Source organism: Electrona antarctica (assembly GCF_951216825.1).
Source record: "Electrona antarctica genome assembly, chromosome: 17".
Taxonomy (NCBI): Eukaryota; Metazoa; Chordata; class Actinopteri; order Myctophiformes; family Myctophidae; genus Electrona; species Electrona antarctica.
Window position 1 is genome coordinate 11,265,712 of NC_136798.1, and position 12,916 is coordinate 11,278,627.

Here is a 12,916-nt window from a genome sequence, read left to right on the forward strand (position 1 = left end):
CACACACACACACACACACACACATTTGCTGTGTTATTAATTCTTACTTTCATTTCAGCGGCTGACGGCCCGGGTGACCGCTTCATCATTGGAGAGTCCCAGGCTGGAGAACAGGTCCACACGCACACGCACACGCACACGCACGCGCACACGCACACGCACGCGCACACACACACAGAAACTCTCTCGTTCCCTCTCTCGCTCCAACTCACACACAAACGTGCGCACGCGGCAGACCTTCAAACAGCCAGCTTGTACAGCACTGCACATTATATACCCACAATGAATGCGTCACACACAAGATCGATGCTTCTGACAGACCGCAGTTCGTCAGGGCCGCTCTTGAGTGACGCTCACTCCCTTCTTCCTTCAAGCACTGAGAATTATTTGCACATAGTGCTGCTGACCCACAATTGCTACAGGACTGAGTTGGGTGCCAGTAAGACTTCTAAATATACGCTGTTTGTTAATGGTCCCACAAAGCATGGCTAGAAAGAGAGGTTCTGCTCCCTTTCTTCCACGGAGACATATTGATGCTGGTTGGATGCCTCTGCTTCAAGTAAAATCTCACACAGACTTATGCCTGATTTAGATTTGGCTGTGTGCTGAAAATAGCTCATCAACAAGCTCACACTGCATGTCTGCATCACGCTTGCAGATCTGCTATTTTCAGTGTGTGACACCTGTGTGTGTGTGTGTGTGTGTGTGTTTGTGTGTGTGTGTGTGTGTGTGTGTGTGTGTGTGTGCGTGTGCGCGTGTGCGTGTGCAGCCCACCCACACAGTGATGCCTGGCCAGGTGATGAGAGTGACGACGGGGGCCCCTATCCCCTGTGGGGCCGACGCTGTGGTCCAGGTGGAAGACACAGAACTGCTCCGCGAGTCTGAGGATGTGAGTCACAACAGCTCTCTACTCTGGACAGGAAAGACGCTCACACAATCAATCAGTTTAAGCCGGCTCACTCAGGTAGAGATTCCGAGGTTGAGGTCTCTCCTAACATCTCGAAGTTCATACAAACACTCAATGGAGCTTACAATCTGTGTTCAAAGGTTCTGAGTGTAAACAGCAGGAAACAGCGAACACCTCCGTGTTCACTGTAACTATTGATTGTTTTCTTAGTGATTATTCTCTCAATTGCATTTTTGATTAATTGAATACTGTGAAGTGTGTTTTTGATCATTTGTTTTATTCTTTATATTATCACAAATATCAACGTAAAAAAATAAACTAGATTTTGAGTAATTGCCCCTAACCCTATTTAATAATTCATCATACATCAGACTTGCATGAAACTCTAAACTAGTGTTAAACTATTGATTTAACACTAGTGATTTTAATAAAATATTGTCAACTTTTTCATGCAATCTTTTGTGAAAATAGCTGCAATCCTAGTTCATCTCTGTGATCACAGCGAACATTTCTGTATTCACTGATTGATGTGACATAATGTTTGTGGTTCTCAGGGCACAGAGGAGCTGGAGGTACGGATCCTAGTGCAAGCACGCCCAGGACAGGACATCAGGTCAGTGCAGCTGCTTTTACAACTTGTTGTATACCTAGTGAAGCACACCAAAGGTCAAGTCAAAATCTCAAGGCACACTTAAGGTGGCCTTACACTAGCCGATAATCGGGCATTTTTGACGCTCGGGGGGTGCCCAACTCAATCGGGCCGCTCAAAGCGCGATCGGGATCGGCCCGATCAACATCAAGAATGTTTGATATTTGCTCTGCCCCGCTCCGATTATCCTGTAGTGTGTGGTGCTATCAGATTTCAGATTGAAAAAAATCGGCTAGTGTAAGGCCACCTTTACTGTATATTCTTATCTGTGCAAAAATATTGTTGCTGTCGGGCAGAAACCTCTTAACTCCATATATTCTGTTTGTGTTTTTTTGTAAATTAACACCCATACTTAATGATACTGATCTGCTGCATTTGCTATTATTGAATTTGAGTCCTGAAAGGTAACAGTTTTGGACATACATGTATGAGGCTTCCACCCAATGATATTCGTATTCGTGCAAAATACCATGTGTAAATGATTATTTTGATTTACTTCATAACTTTACCACTTAAGCCCTACTTAAGCCTCATACTTTGGGGTTTGGGTTTTTTATAGATAATATGATATTTTTGAAGATGTGGGGAAACTATTAAAAAGCAAACATATAGAAAGTCTTTCCTATAATGACATATCCAAAATAGGGATGCCAGTTTGAAAATGGATACATATATTTGCCTTGTATAGGGAAATGCACTGATATCGTAAATTAAAAGATAATTCATAACTTTTTGTGTAAGTGTATACAGTATATTGCAATAATAATGTGTCGTCGTCGTCACAAAATCCAAAGGCCTGGATTATCACAGCACGCCAGTGTACCTTGAAACATTGTTTAGGAACCACTAGGTTAGTGTGTTGGTGTCCTGGATTCTACTAGACTTCAGAATCAGTGTCAAAGACAAGCAAAATACAAACTGCAAATAATGTGGTTGTGAGTTATGAAAACAAATAATATTCACGTATGAATATTTCTGTCAAAGCTTTTGCTTCTTCTCATGCATGTTAGATATTGACTGACAAACAATCCATAACCTGAGAAGGTCCAGCTTTGTTTGGACTGTTGAACAGTTGAAGGAGATAATACTAAATAATAATGAAATTGTAGTGACCACTTATCCTTTTGTTAAAAAACATTTCACTCCATTTGTGTGAGCCGCTTTCATGGGCAGACTGAAATGATAAGACGCTTGCATTGTTTGAAGAATAGAATGTCCACTCCAGGTTGGTTCAAGTTTCAAACTTAAATATGTTTATCGTCTTCCTTTACAAAGATGCAAATAAAATAATAACTAGGCTTGTAAGCTATAAAATAAAGATATAACAAAATTAAATATATCAGGCTTTAACCGTCCATCCTTCTCGCCCCGCCCCAGGCCTATCGGTCATGACATTAAGCGTGGGGAGTGCGTGCTGGCCAAGGGAACACACATGGGTCCATCTGAGATCGGTCTCCTCGCCACGGTAGGAGTCACAGAGGTGGAGGTTCAGAAGTTCCCTGTGGTGGCTGTCATGTCCACAGGCAATGAGGTGAGAGACCACTATAGCAATACTGAACAATTATGCATTCCAAACACTTTTATTTTTATTTAGTTTAATAACAATGACGATTATATCCCATGAGATTTAACGTTTTACATTCCTGCTTTTCAAGCCAAGGTGTTTTCAAATAATGGATGTATCATTGCTATATTTGGAGCCTTTTTATTCAACATAATTTGCATTCTGACATTTTGTTCTGTGAGAATTGATTTGATGAAAGAATTAACGTTCATTGATATCTCATTTTTAGCTGTGCGTGATGATGCCACGTCATAACACACACGGCATATGTTCAGTTGAAGTGTGTCCACTTTTAGGAACGTGTCCAAGTGTTCAAGTAGAAGGTTTCCATGCAGCCTACAGTACATGCAGTACACACACACACACACACACACACACACACACACACACACACACACACACACACACACACACACACACACACACACACACACACACACACACACACACACACGTGCGTGCGTGTGTGCTGCAATATTATGCAGTTCAGCGTTTATTTTAATATTGTTTCAAAATGCATGGTATTGTTTGGTTTTATGGTTTAATGGTCAAATTGGAACTCCCCATTTAACACATTGAGGTTCTTTTTTGTACTGTGTGTAATCACAAAAGCCCTCTGCAATGCTGGAAGCCAGTCAAAAACAATACACTGGAAGCCAGTCAAAAACAATACACTCATGATTATTATAATTAACCCAGATTTGGTATAGCCCCTGAACTAGTGTCCAAAGTGATAGAGTATGCGGAGTGGATACATATCTATTTTTTCTTTTGTCCTAGCTGCTAAACCCAGAGGATGACCTCCACCCTGGGAAGATCCGGGACAGCAATCGCTCCACCTTGCTCGCCACCATCCAGGAGCACGGCTACCCCACCATCAACCTGGGCATTGTGGGAGACAAGTATGCTTTCCTAATGAAATGAAATGATTACTATATTTACCCAGGGTATCTGGGCTAAGCTCAAGAACTTGTTTCCAGCCAGGCCCTGCTCATAGAACATTTCATCGTAGTGGTTCAATGCCTTTTCATGGGCACTTCAGCGGTGGTAATTTTAACGTGTCGGACCGCTGATTCGAACTGGCGACCTTCCGGTATCAAGACCGCTCCGCAATCCGTTCGGCCACCGCTGCCACTACTATAGTGCAGCTCCTGTTCCTGTGTACACAGTCTATCCTGTTCCCTCCACGTATGTTCCTTATCCACCATTTTCTGCGTGTGTGCGTGCGTGCGTGCATGCGTGCGTGTGCGTGTGTGTGTGTCCATCCCACAGCCCTGATGACCTCCTCAACGCTCTGAATGAAGGGATCAGCCGTGCTGATGTCATCATCACCTCAGGAGGAGTGTCAATGGGAGAGAAGGTATTATGTATTATAGTAATTCTGACTGTTATTACAGACACACACGCACAGACAGCCCTGTGCTTTGCTGACACACTCTGGTAGAAGTGAGGAACTTCAGCAGTGATCACTGTAAAATAGTGTCTGCAGTGTGCACTTGTATTTTGTAGTGCCCCAACACTTAAAACACAAAGGAAAGGCAGCCTTTATTTGACTGATGTAGTACTTTTTCCTTTTCTTTTTTCTGTGCTGTGGTAAAACCTTGGGTTGCACAGCTACAGTGCCTGACCATGATATTAGTCCAAATATTGTCAATCGTCTTTTTCTATGGCTTCTGGTGTCAAGACGGCAAATCATTATCACTTTAACTATTGTACTACTACCTACTACTACTACTTCTGTGTTTGTGGCTCATAAGTCATATGTGATTGTTTTTTTTTCTTCCAGGACTATCTGAAACAGGTGCTAGATATTGATCTTCACGCTCAAATACACTTTGGCCGGGTTTTCATGAAACCAGGGTAAGAAAATGAACTACGAAAAGAGTCACAAAGTTCATAACAAAGAACACCACATCAATAAATAAGAGTTCATGAAATAAAAAATAAAAAACACAACATGTAAAATGTATCTTAAGAAGTGCTTTGGGTACAAAGGGATTATCTACAGTGAGGCGGTCATTATTGGAAAATTTCCCCTGACAGGGGTATATTTTCTCTTTCTTTTTATATTTTTTGGGGGTATTTCTTTTACCTTTATTGGAAGCAGCAGTGGAGACTGGAGAGATAAAGGAAATGCAGAGAGAGTATAAAGGGGTGACACTCAGCAAATTGTCTGCCTATGTGGTATCATATATGCTGCTTAACCACTCTCGACTATTGGGCCATCAGAAGCTTATTTTCTAATTATGACAACCTCATATTATTCTGCTTATTAGACAGCTAGGTATGAATATAATCAACACTTTGAGAACAACGGTCCCTATATACCACTATATTTGCATGCAAATTATGATTATTATATATATCATTGCTGTTGAGCAGAAACCTAGTATCTCCATATTGTAACATGTGTTTTTTCATAAATTAACGCCCTACTTGATCATACAGCATCACACAAAAGCATAACAAGTAGCAGATCTGCAAGCTCAACAAGCAAAGCGCCACATTTTTACTTCTGAGCTTGTAAAACTGCTACTTTAGCTGTTTAGAAAGAGTTACAAGACTCTCTTTGATCTTGCCGTGACACATTATTTCAGCATATTTTCATAGTGCAGAAACAAATAAAAAATGTATGTCTTTCTTCTCTTTTTCTTTTTCAGTCTACCAACAACATTTGCCACCTTGGACATGGATGGTGCTCGCAAACTTATCTTTGCCCTCCCAGGTAGTGTGTGAAGTTGAGAGAAAGAGCAAATATGTATGTCTGCTTCCGAAGAGAGGTTATTCACCCATTGTTCTCTCCTCACTCTCCATATCTCTCTCTCTCTCTGTCTATCTCTCCATCTCTACGTGTCCGTCTGTGCCAGGTAATCCCGTGTCCGCTGTGGTCACCTGTAACCTCTTTGTCATCCCTGCTCTGAGGAAAATGCAGGGGATTCTGGACCCAAGGCCCACCATTATCAAAGCGAGGGTAGGCCCGCAGAAATGATCACCACGTGCCATACAAAACACAAAGTCAAAATGTGATGTATGTTTGGAAAACGATGATCCTGATTTAAGGTTGGAGAAGAGAGTATAGCCAGCATTCCTGTATGCACACCTTTATTTGACAACGGTTGACAAAGGTGTACATGGGGTTTGTAGTGTGTGGGCTCCTCTTCTCTTTTATCTTCTCTGCTGACATTTGCTTTTTTTAGGTGACCCGCTATGACCTGTTCTGCCCCTGAAGCTTGGCAAGTAATTCAAAAAGGGGTAGATTTTATTCTGAGAGAAATATGTGATCATTGTGCGGCGTGCGCTATGACACCTTGTCTTTCTCTCCAAGAACAACAGACCCTTTCTTTTCTGACAAGTAGCAAATTCAGAGAAAACCAGAGTTGAGATAAAGGAGTGATGCAAGAGGAAATATGAAATTCTTGGACAGCTGTTTTGACGTCAAAGTGCATATTTGTACATGCATGAGCCTATGGTATTTAAACTCTAAAACAAATGTACAAGCTGCTCCTCTCCATCTCAGGTTATATACAAGGAGCTTGACAAGAGAAGATGTCATGGTTGTCATATCCTCTTAGTCATATCCTCTTAAAATATGTGTAGTTTAAACTCATGTAACCTTCAACCACATCTCCAGTTAATTATATTATATTGTTACATTCCCGTTTTTCACAGGATATGTCAGTCATGACATCTGGTCCAACCTCCATGGTGCTATCCATTATACCGTGATACTTCTTCATTAGAATTTTTTATTGGAGGAGGTAGAGGACTAATATTGAGCCATTACTGCCACTTAGTGGTGAGATTGATGGCTTTGAAAGTAGGCATTGCCAGATGCAGTAATATCTCTCAGATCTGGTGGTAATAAGACCCAGGTCAAATTCTATTGGCATAATATTTCTCCGAATTGAGAGGAAAGCATTAATCAATTTAACACACTTTTTCTTTCGTTGACTTCTTGACATTATCTTAATATATTAAAGCCACTCGTCTAGTCTTCCTAGTATTGTATCTAAAAACGGCATGACTTTCCATATGCAATGTAAGAAAAGTCAATACTTCCCAAGTCCAGTGTAAAAGGAGATAATTTCAATCAAGTTCAATAGCTATTGCCGCAAGGCGCAGATGTACACATGGTGAAATTTCTACACGTCATAAGGACTCACGCATCCCATCCGTTATGATTTCTTTGCAGTTGTCTTGTGATGTGAAGCTAGACCCTCGCCCTGAATACCACCGCTGCATTCTGACATGGCATCACCAGGAGCCTCTGCCGTGGGCACAGAGCACAGGTACTCACGCAGGATCAATACACCTTTATTAACAATTTTAGGCATTTAACAGTATAAAATTGACCCTTGTAAAAATAAATGACCCTTGTCAAGAAACAAATAAATAGTCACATACGTAGAGTGCAAAGAGAATAATTGTGATTCAAAGAAACTATTATACCAGGTAATCTTAGCATCTGTCTAAACAATATGCTAACATTCTTATTTGTGGTCAGGCAAAACAAACAAATGGACAAATAACCAACATCTGTATGGTATGGTATAAGGAGAGAGGATTGCTACATTACCCTTTGTGTCACCAAAGTCTATCAAACAGTATTGAATACTCGATTCAGATTTAAAAAGTAAGGCATTCTGTGGTCTGTTATTTCTGAACAACGGACTGTTGCTCTGCCTCTGGCTATAGTGTTTTCATTGCAATGTTTGAATACAGTGTTAATCATAGCATCTAATGGACTATTTGTTTTTTTTCAGCGGAAGCTTGTAAGCTATTAATAAAATCACTTTTAATTTGATATTTTGTGATATTTATTATTGATTTGGTAACCAGCACGGGGTCCTGCTTCACCCTGAAGGTGTTTATTTCATTCCATTTACTGTACACTTCCCTGAGAGTGTGCAACCGTAACCAATTGGACAATTACTGGTCCAATTGGTTACGTTTTCGTAAAAGCATTCCGTAATATTTTAAAAAATTCCTTCATACCAAATGCCATTAAGGCACTAAATGATACCATGTCTCGCTAGATTTGTTTGTTTTTCCAATGTATTTGCCACTGTTGTCCTGCACTTTATTTTGCCATGAGAAAATAATTGTGTTAAGTGTTGTTGCTGTTGTTGTAACTGTTTGTTTTTTACTGTTGAGACCGAAGACAAATTTCCACATGTGGACAATAAATGAAACTAACTAACTAACTAATGTAAACTGAGAGTTACATTATCACTGAGGATGTGTGTCCTATGTGTGGTGTACATTTCTCTGACTGGCATGTCATTGCAACACTAACATGATCCATTTTTGTCCTTTCCCCATGGATATACAAGCTCATAGCACTACTGGAAGAATCGCGACAATTTGTACAAAGAGATTAAAAGGTGGTGATCAAGATATTATATAAGCAACAACATTAGCACAACAACAACAAGACTTTCACAGAGACAAAGCAAAATACTGTAGACAGAAAATTAAAATTAAATAAAAAAGACAAGACAAGACAAAAATTAAGGGAAACAACCTAAAGCGATTTTTTTTTACTCCAATCTTTGCTTCTGGGGGTCCCTGGCTGGAACAATATATTTTTGAGATGGGGGTCGGCGGCCAAATACATGGGTTGTCCTTAAACATGAAAACGTTTGAGCACCACTGATATACTGTAGCAACATAAGCTTTTCAGAAAACTGCTTAGAAGACATTTTGTACAAGGTCTTAGCGAGTTAATTCATGCTTCCATCTTCACCACCTATCTATCTTATCCTCATCCCCTGCAGGGAACCAGGTGAGCAGTAGGCTGATGAGCATGCGCAGTGCTAACGGGCTCCTGATGCTACCTCCAAAAACAGAGCAATACGTGGAGCTGCACAAGGGTGAGGTGGTGGACGTCATGGTAATCGGACGGCTATGATGTCATCGTCGAGGGATCGGAGAGTTGGCTTCACATAGGAGAGGGTTGGAATGGGTTCACACGGTGCATGTCCACATATCATTGACTATTCTGTAATATGCAACGGCACAGCTAGTTTTTATTGATTTGGATAAACGTTGAGGTATTAGTCAACATCTTGATCACAACCTAGATACATATGGGGGGAAAAAACTAATTTAAAAAAAGAGTATAGTATTTCAAACAAAGAAAAATATAACTTTTAATGAAAAAAAATCTAATTATAAAAAGAGATTTATTCTGTAATATATTATTATGATTATTCTTATTATTATTATCATTATTATTCTTATTATCATTATTATATTAAGGCAACTTCGTTCCTTTCATTGCAATTGCTTTGTGTGTTCAATGCTAGACCTTATCTATAGCAGTAGCATTTTAATAGACAGCTGTAGGTGCCTGCCAGGACAACAAAAAAAAGAATTTATAATTTTCTCATCTTTAGTGGAAAAAAAATATTTTTATTTTTATTTATTTATTTATTTTTAATGAAGAAAACTTTGAGGAGGACTCGGGATTCCCACGCTGCTTGGCTAAAGAGGAAGGCAGGTGGGCGTGGGGGGGCACCTCTAAGCCACTTACTCCTCTTTTTGAGCACCCTGTCAAGGTGACACTTCAGTTTTTCTCTCATTAGTATGCATCATAATGGCTTTCACACCGAGCTTTGCTTGTTGTTTATCTTGTGAGTCTTGTTTATGTGCGCAGTGCCAAAATGCCTGGGCAGGGGAGAGGTGGTGCTAGGAGAAGATGTGGGCATGCACGCCCTGGTCCGCCGAGACCCGGTGGGGTCATGCACGCCCACGCAGTGAGCGTGCATGCACCCACACACGGGCTCGGCGGGCTGGAGCGGCTCCAATCTGCCCTAGACCCTGAGGGTGGGCATGCCCCAGTCCGCCCGAGACCCTGTGGGCGGGCACGCTCCAGTCTGCCCAGACCCTGAAGCTTCCTAAATGCTCGATTCATACTCCTGTCGTGCTACGGCGGCGCTCGCTGAAAACGGCGCAGATGTGAGCTTGCATATTGGCTGTTTTTACGGCGAGCGACGCCATCGTACGGCGAAGTATATGTCGGGCTTTATATTCACGGTGACCGGGTGTAAAACTTTCGCTCCCGACCCCAACCCCCCCCCCCCCCCCCCCCCACTCAACACCCAGGGGCAAGAGCCAAACCTGGGAAAATAATATTTTATTTGATCAACTACTGAAAAAAAAGAGAAAAAAAAGAAACAGCTTCTTTAAGTGCTGACAGCCTTTTTAACCAACTTCACAAAAAATGTACAGAAAAAAAATATGAACCATATTGTACAGATATATGTGACCAGCACTCCTAAGGAAATTATTAAGCAATGAGGAGACATTGAACAACGCTGTACTATAACATTTTCTGTAATGATATGAAACTGATGAAAGACACTAAGATAATAAAAAAAATCCTTGATCATTATGTAAAAAAGAAAAAAAAAAGTTCTTGTTGGTTTTCCTTTTTTAATAAAATATATCAAAAAGAAAAACAGTGATTTTGTTCTTTGGGTGCATCAGGCATAATGGTTGAAACGGTGCCAAGCTTGGTTTAACCAAGCTATTTGGTATAACTAACTATAACTAAGCAATGTGTTGCAACGCCTGTGAACTTGTATAGAGCTATATTTCTGTAGATTATTCTGACGTGTCTTGCGGTTCATGTCATGTGGTTAACAATCGGATGCATCCATACATGCATACATGTACATACACACTATATGGTACTTTTGCACAATTATGAGGTTATTTCAATTTACATTACACTATTTATTGCTTAGTATCTTACTTGTATTATAACTTCCATTACCTCACTTCCATTATACTTTGTATTATATGTAGGACATTGTTGACACAGTCTGGCAGAGACAGCCACACCAATGTACGTACATACATACATACATACATACATACATACATACATACATACATACATACATACATACAGTAGTTATAGGCTACAGCAGGGGTACATTTTTTTTTTTTTTTTTAACTTGACAAAATAAAAGTGTTCTTTGTGCCTCAATACAATACCTATATTGAATATTTGTGAAACATTTTATTTCCATACTCTGCACCCCAGTATTGGTTGGTTGGGAGGGGATCCGATTTGTATAAGCTTGCCTTGGTTTGACTGTACTAAAAAATATAGAGCCCCGCTCTCCGTTGGCCGCTGCTCATGGGACCGGATTTGGTTTTCAAAAATTATTAGTGGACCTTCAGCATTTCTAGTTGAGGACCCCTGGGCTACAGTATGTAGGCTATGAGTTAGCTTCACTTGAATCCTCCTACATCCATCCCAGTAGACAAGTATGAGTCAAGGAAAAAAATAATGTAATCAGGAAAGTTTTTATTATGAATGATTATGAAAATCAGGGGTGGCAGCAGTGTGGCTCAGGAGGTAGAGCGGCCGCTTGGGAAATGGAAGGTTCCCAGTTCCATCCCAGGCTCCCCCACAGTTGGTGCCAATGTGTCCTTGAGCAAGACACTGAACCCCTAATTGCTCCCGATGAGCAGCTTAGTGCCTTGCATGGTTTCCCCTGCCACCTGTGTATGAATGAATGGCTTAATATACTAATGCACGTTGTAAAGCATTTGGATAAAGGCCCTATACATGCACCATTTATAGATTTTATTTTTAAACAGTGTTCCTCTTTCCTATATATAAGGATCCAACATGCGTGCACAGGACAGGGCCTTAATCCATTGATACCTGTAACGCATCCATGTCACGTTAGCGTTAGCGTTTTAAACATTATGTTATAATTTAGCTATTGAAAAATAGCAGATCTACAAGCTCATAGCGCGCCACCGAGTGGCGCGCTATGAACTTGTAGGTCTGCTATTTTTGAAAAATCGTTAAAATGTGCCTCAAATCTTTCCGAAAATTGTCATGATTTAGAAAACTTTTTTTTTTTAAATTTCGACGTCAGGCCTGAATGGGTTAACGAGGAATAGAGGTTAAGCGCAGAAGGTTTCAGAGAGGATTACTCTCAGAGAAAATACAGGAGGAAAAAGGCTGCTGGAAGCTTTGGTGAAGATACTTCTGAGGCTGCCTGAGATTTAAGCAGCTTCAGTTCTGCTCTGCCAGGTGAAATGACAGAATATATCCCATTAAATTGGAAATGATGAAATAGCCATAGTCATGGTGACAAGCATCTATTCAGTTAGGCTACAGTGAATAAAATGGGATCAGGATGTTCTAAAAAGGCAAAAAATAAACTCCTTCGAATGAAATGCTGTGTGTGTGTGTGTGTGTGTGTGTGTGTGTGTGTGTGTGTGTGTGTGTGTGTGTGTGTGTGTGTGTGTGTGTGTGTGTGTGTGTGTGTGTGTGCATGTGTGCCGACATGCACCGACATGCATTTATTTGTTTTCTATGTTGACTTGTCCATAGGCCTATAGGCTAAATTGGACTCGTATGTCTACCAGTATGTCTACTATGCCCGGCCCCTAACAACCATCAAAATGTGTGACTCCCTACCCTCCTTCAAAACCGCTATAAAAGAGCACCTGTCTGCAATTTGCAACAAGTCTTAATCTATAGCTTGTGAGAAAAAAATAAATAAAAGAATGATATGCTTTCTTGTATAGATTGTATGTCTTTGGGCACTGAACACTGACCACAATAGAAACAAAGCCCTCAGGGCTTTTTCTGTTATCCTTTAAGCATTATTGTATATGTGTCTCTGTACTTTTTGCATATTGTTCATAAAATATTCAATCAATCAATATTGATATTACTTATTTTTGTTGGAACAGACCAGTGCTTCTCAAATGGGGTCCCCGCCCCCCCTCAAGGAAGCCATGCCGGGGACATAGGGGTTCC

General features: G+C 40.6%; 1 protein-coding gene across 10 annotated transcripts in view; it reads left to right on the forward strand.

Moving 5' to 3' along the window:
• Positions 1–10,537, forward strand: part of gphnb (gephyrin b) — a 133,050-nt gene extending 122,513 nt beyond the window's left edge. For 3 of the 10 annotated variants that reach the window (XM_079525382.1, XM_079525375.1, XM_079525380.1), the window contains 11 exons: positions 59–114; positions 770–889; positions 1,462–1,520; positions 2,934–3,087; positions 3,901–4,022; positions 4,393–4,480; positions 4,907–4,980; positions 5,781–5,845; positions 5,988–6,091; positions 7,313–7,409; positions 8,898–10,537. In XM_079525382.1, the coding sequence (XP_079381508.1) occupies positions 59–114; positions 770–889; positions 1,462–1,520; positions 2,934–3,087; positions 3,901–4,022; positions 4,393–4,480; positions 4,907–4,980; positions 5,781–5,845; positions 5,988–6,091; positions 7,313–7,409; positions 8,898–9,031 (1,073 nt within the window). In that variant the 3' untranslated portion in view covers positions 9,032–10,537. Of the gene's footprint in view, positions 1–58; positions 115–769; positions 965–1,461; positions 1,521–2,933; positions 3,088–3,900; positions 4,023–4,392; positions 4,484–4,906; positions 4,981–5,780; positions 5,849–5,987; positions 6,092–7,312; positions 7,410–8,897 lie in introns of all 10 variants that reach the window. The other 7 variants (XM_079525378.1, XM_079525376.1, XM_079525381.1 and 4 more) reach the window with 5 other exon arrangements.
• Positions 10,538–12,916: the final 2,379 nt, after the last annotated feature.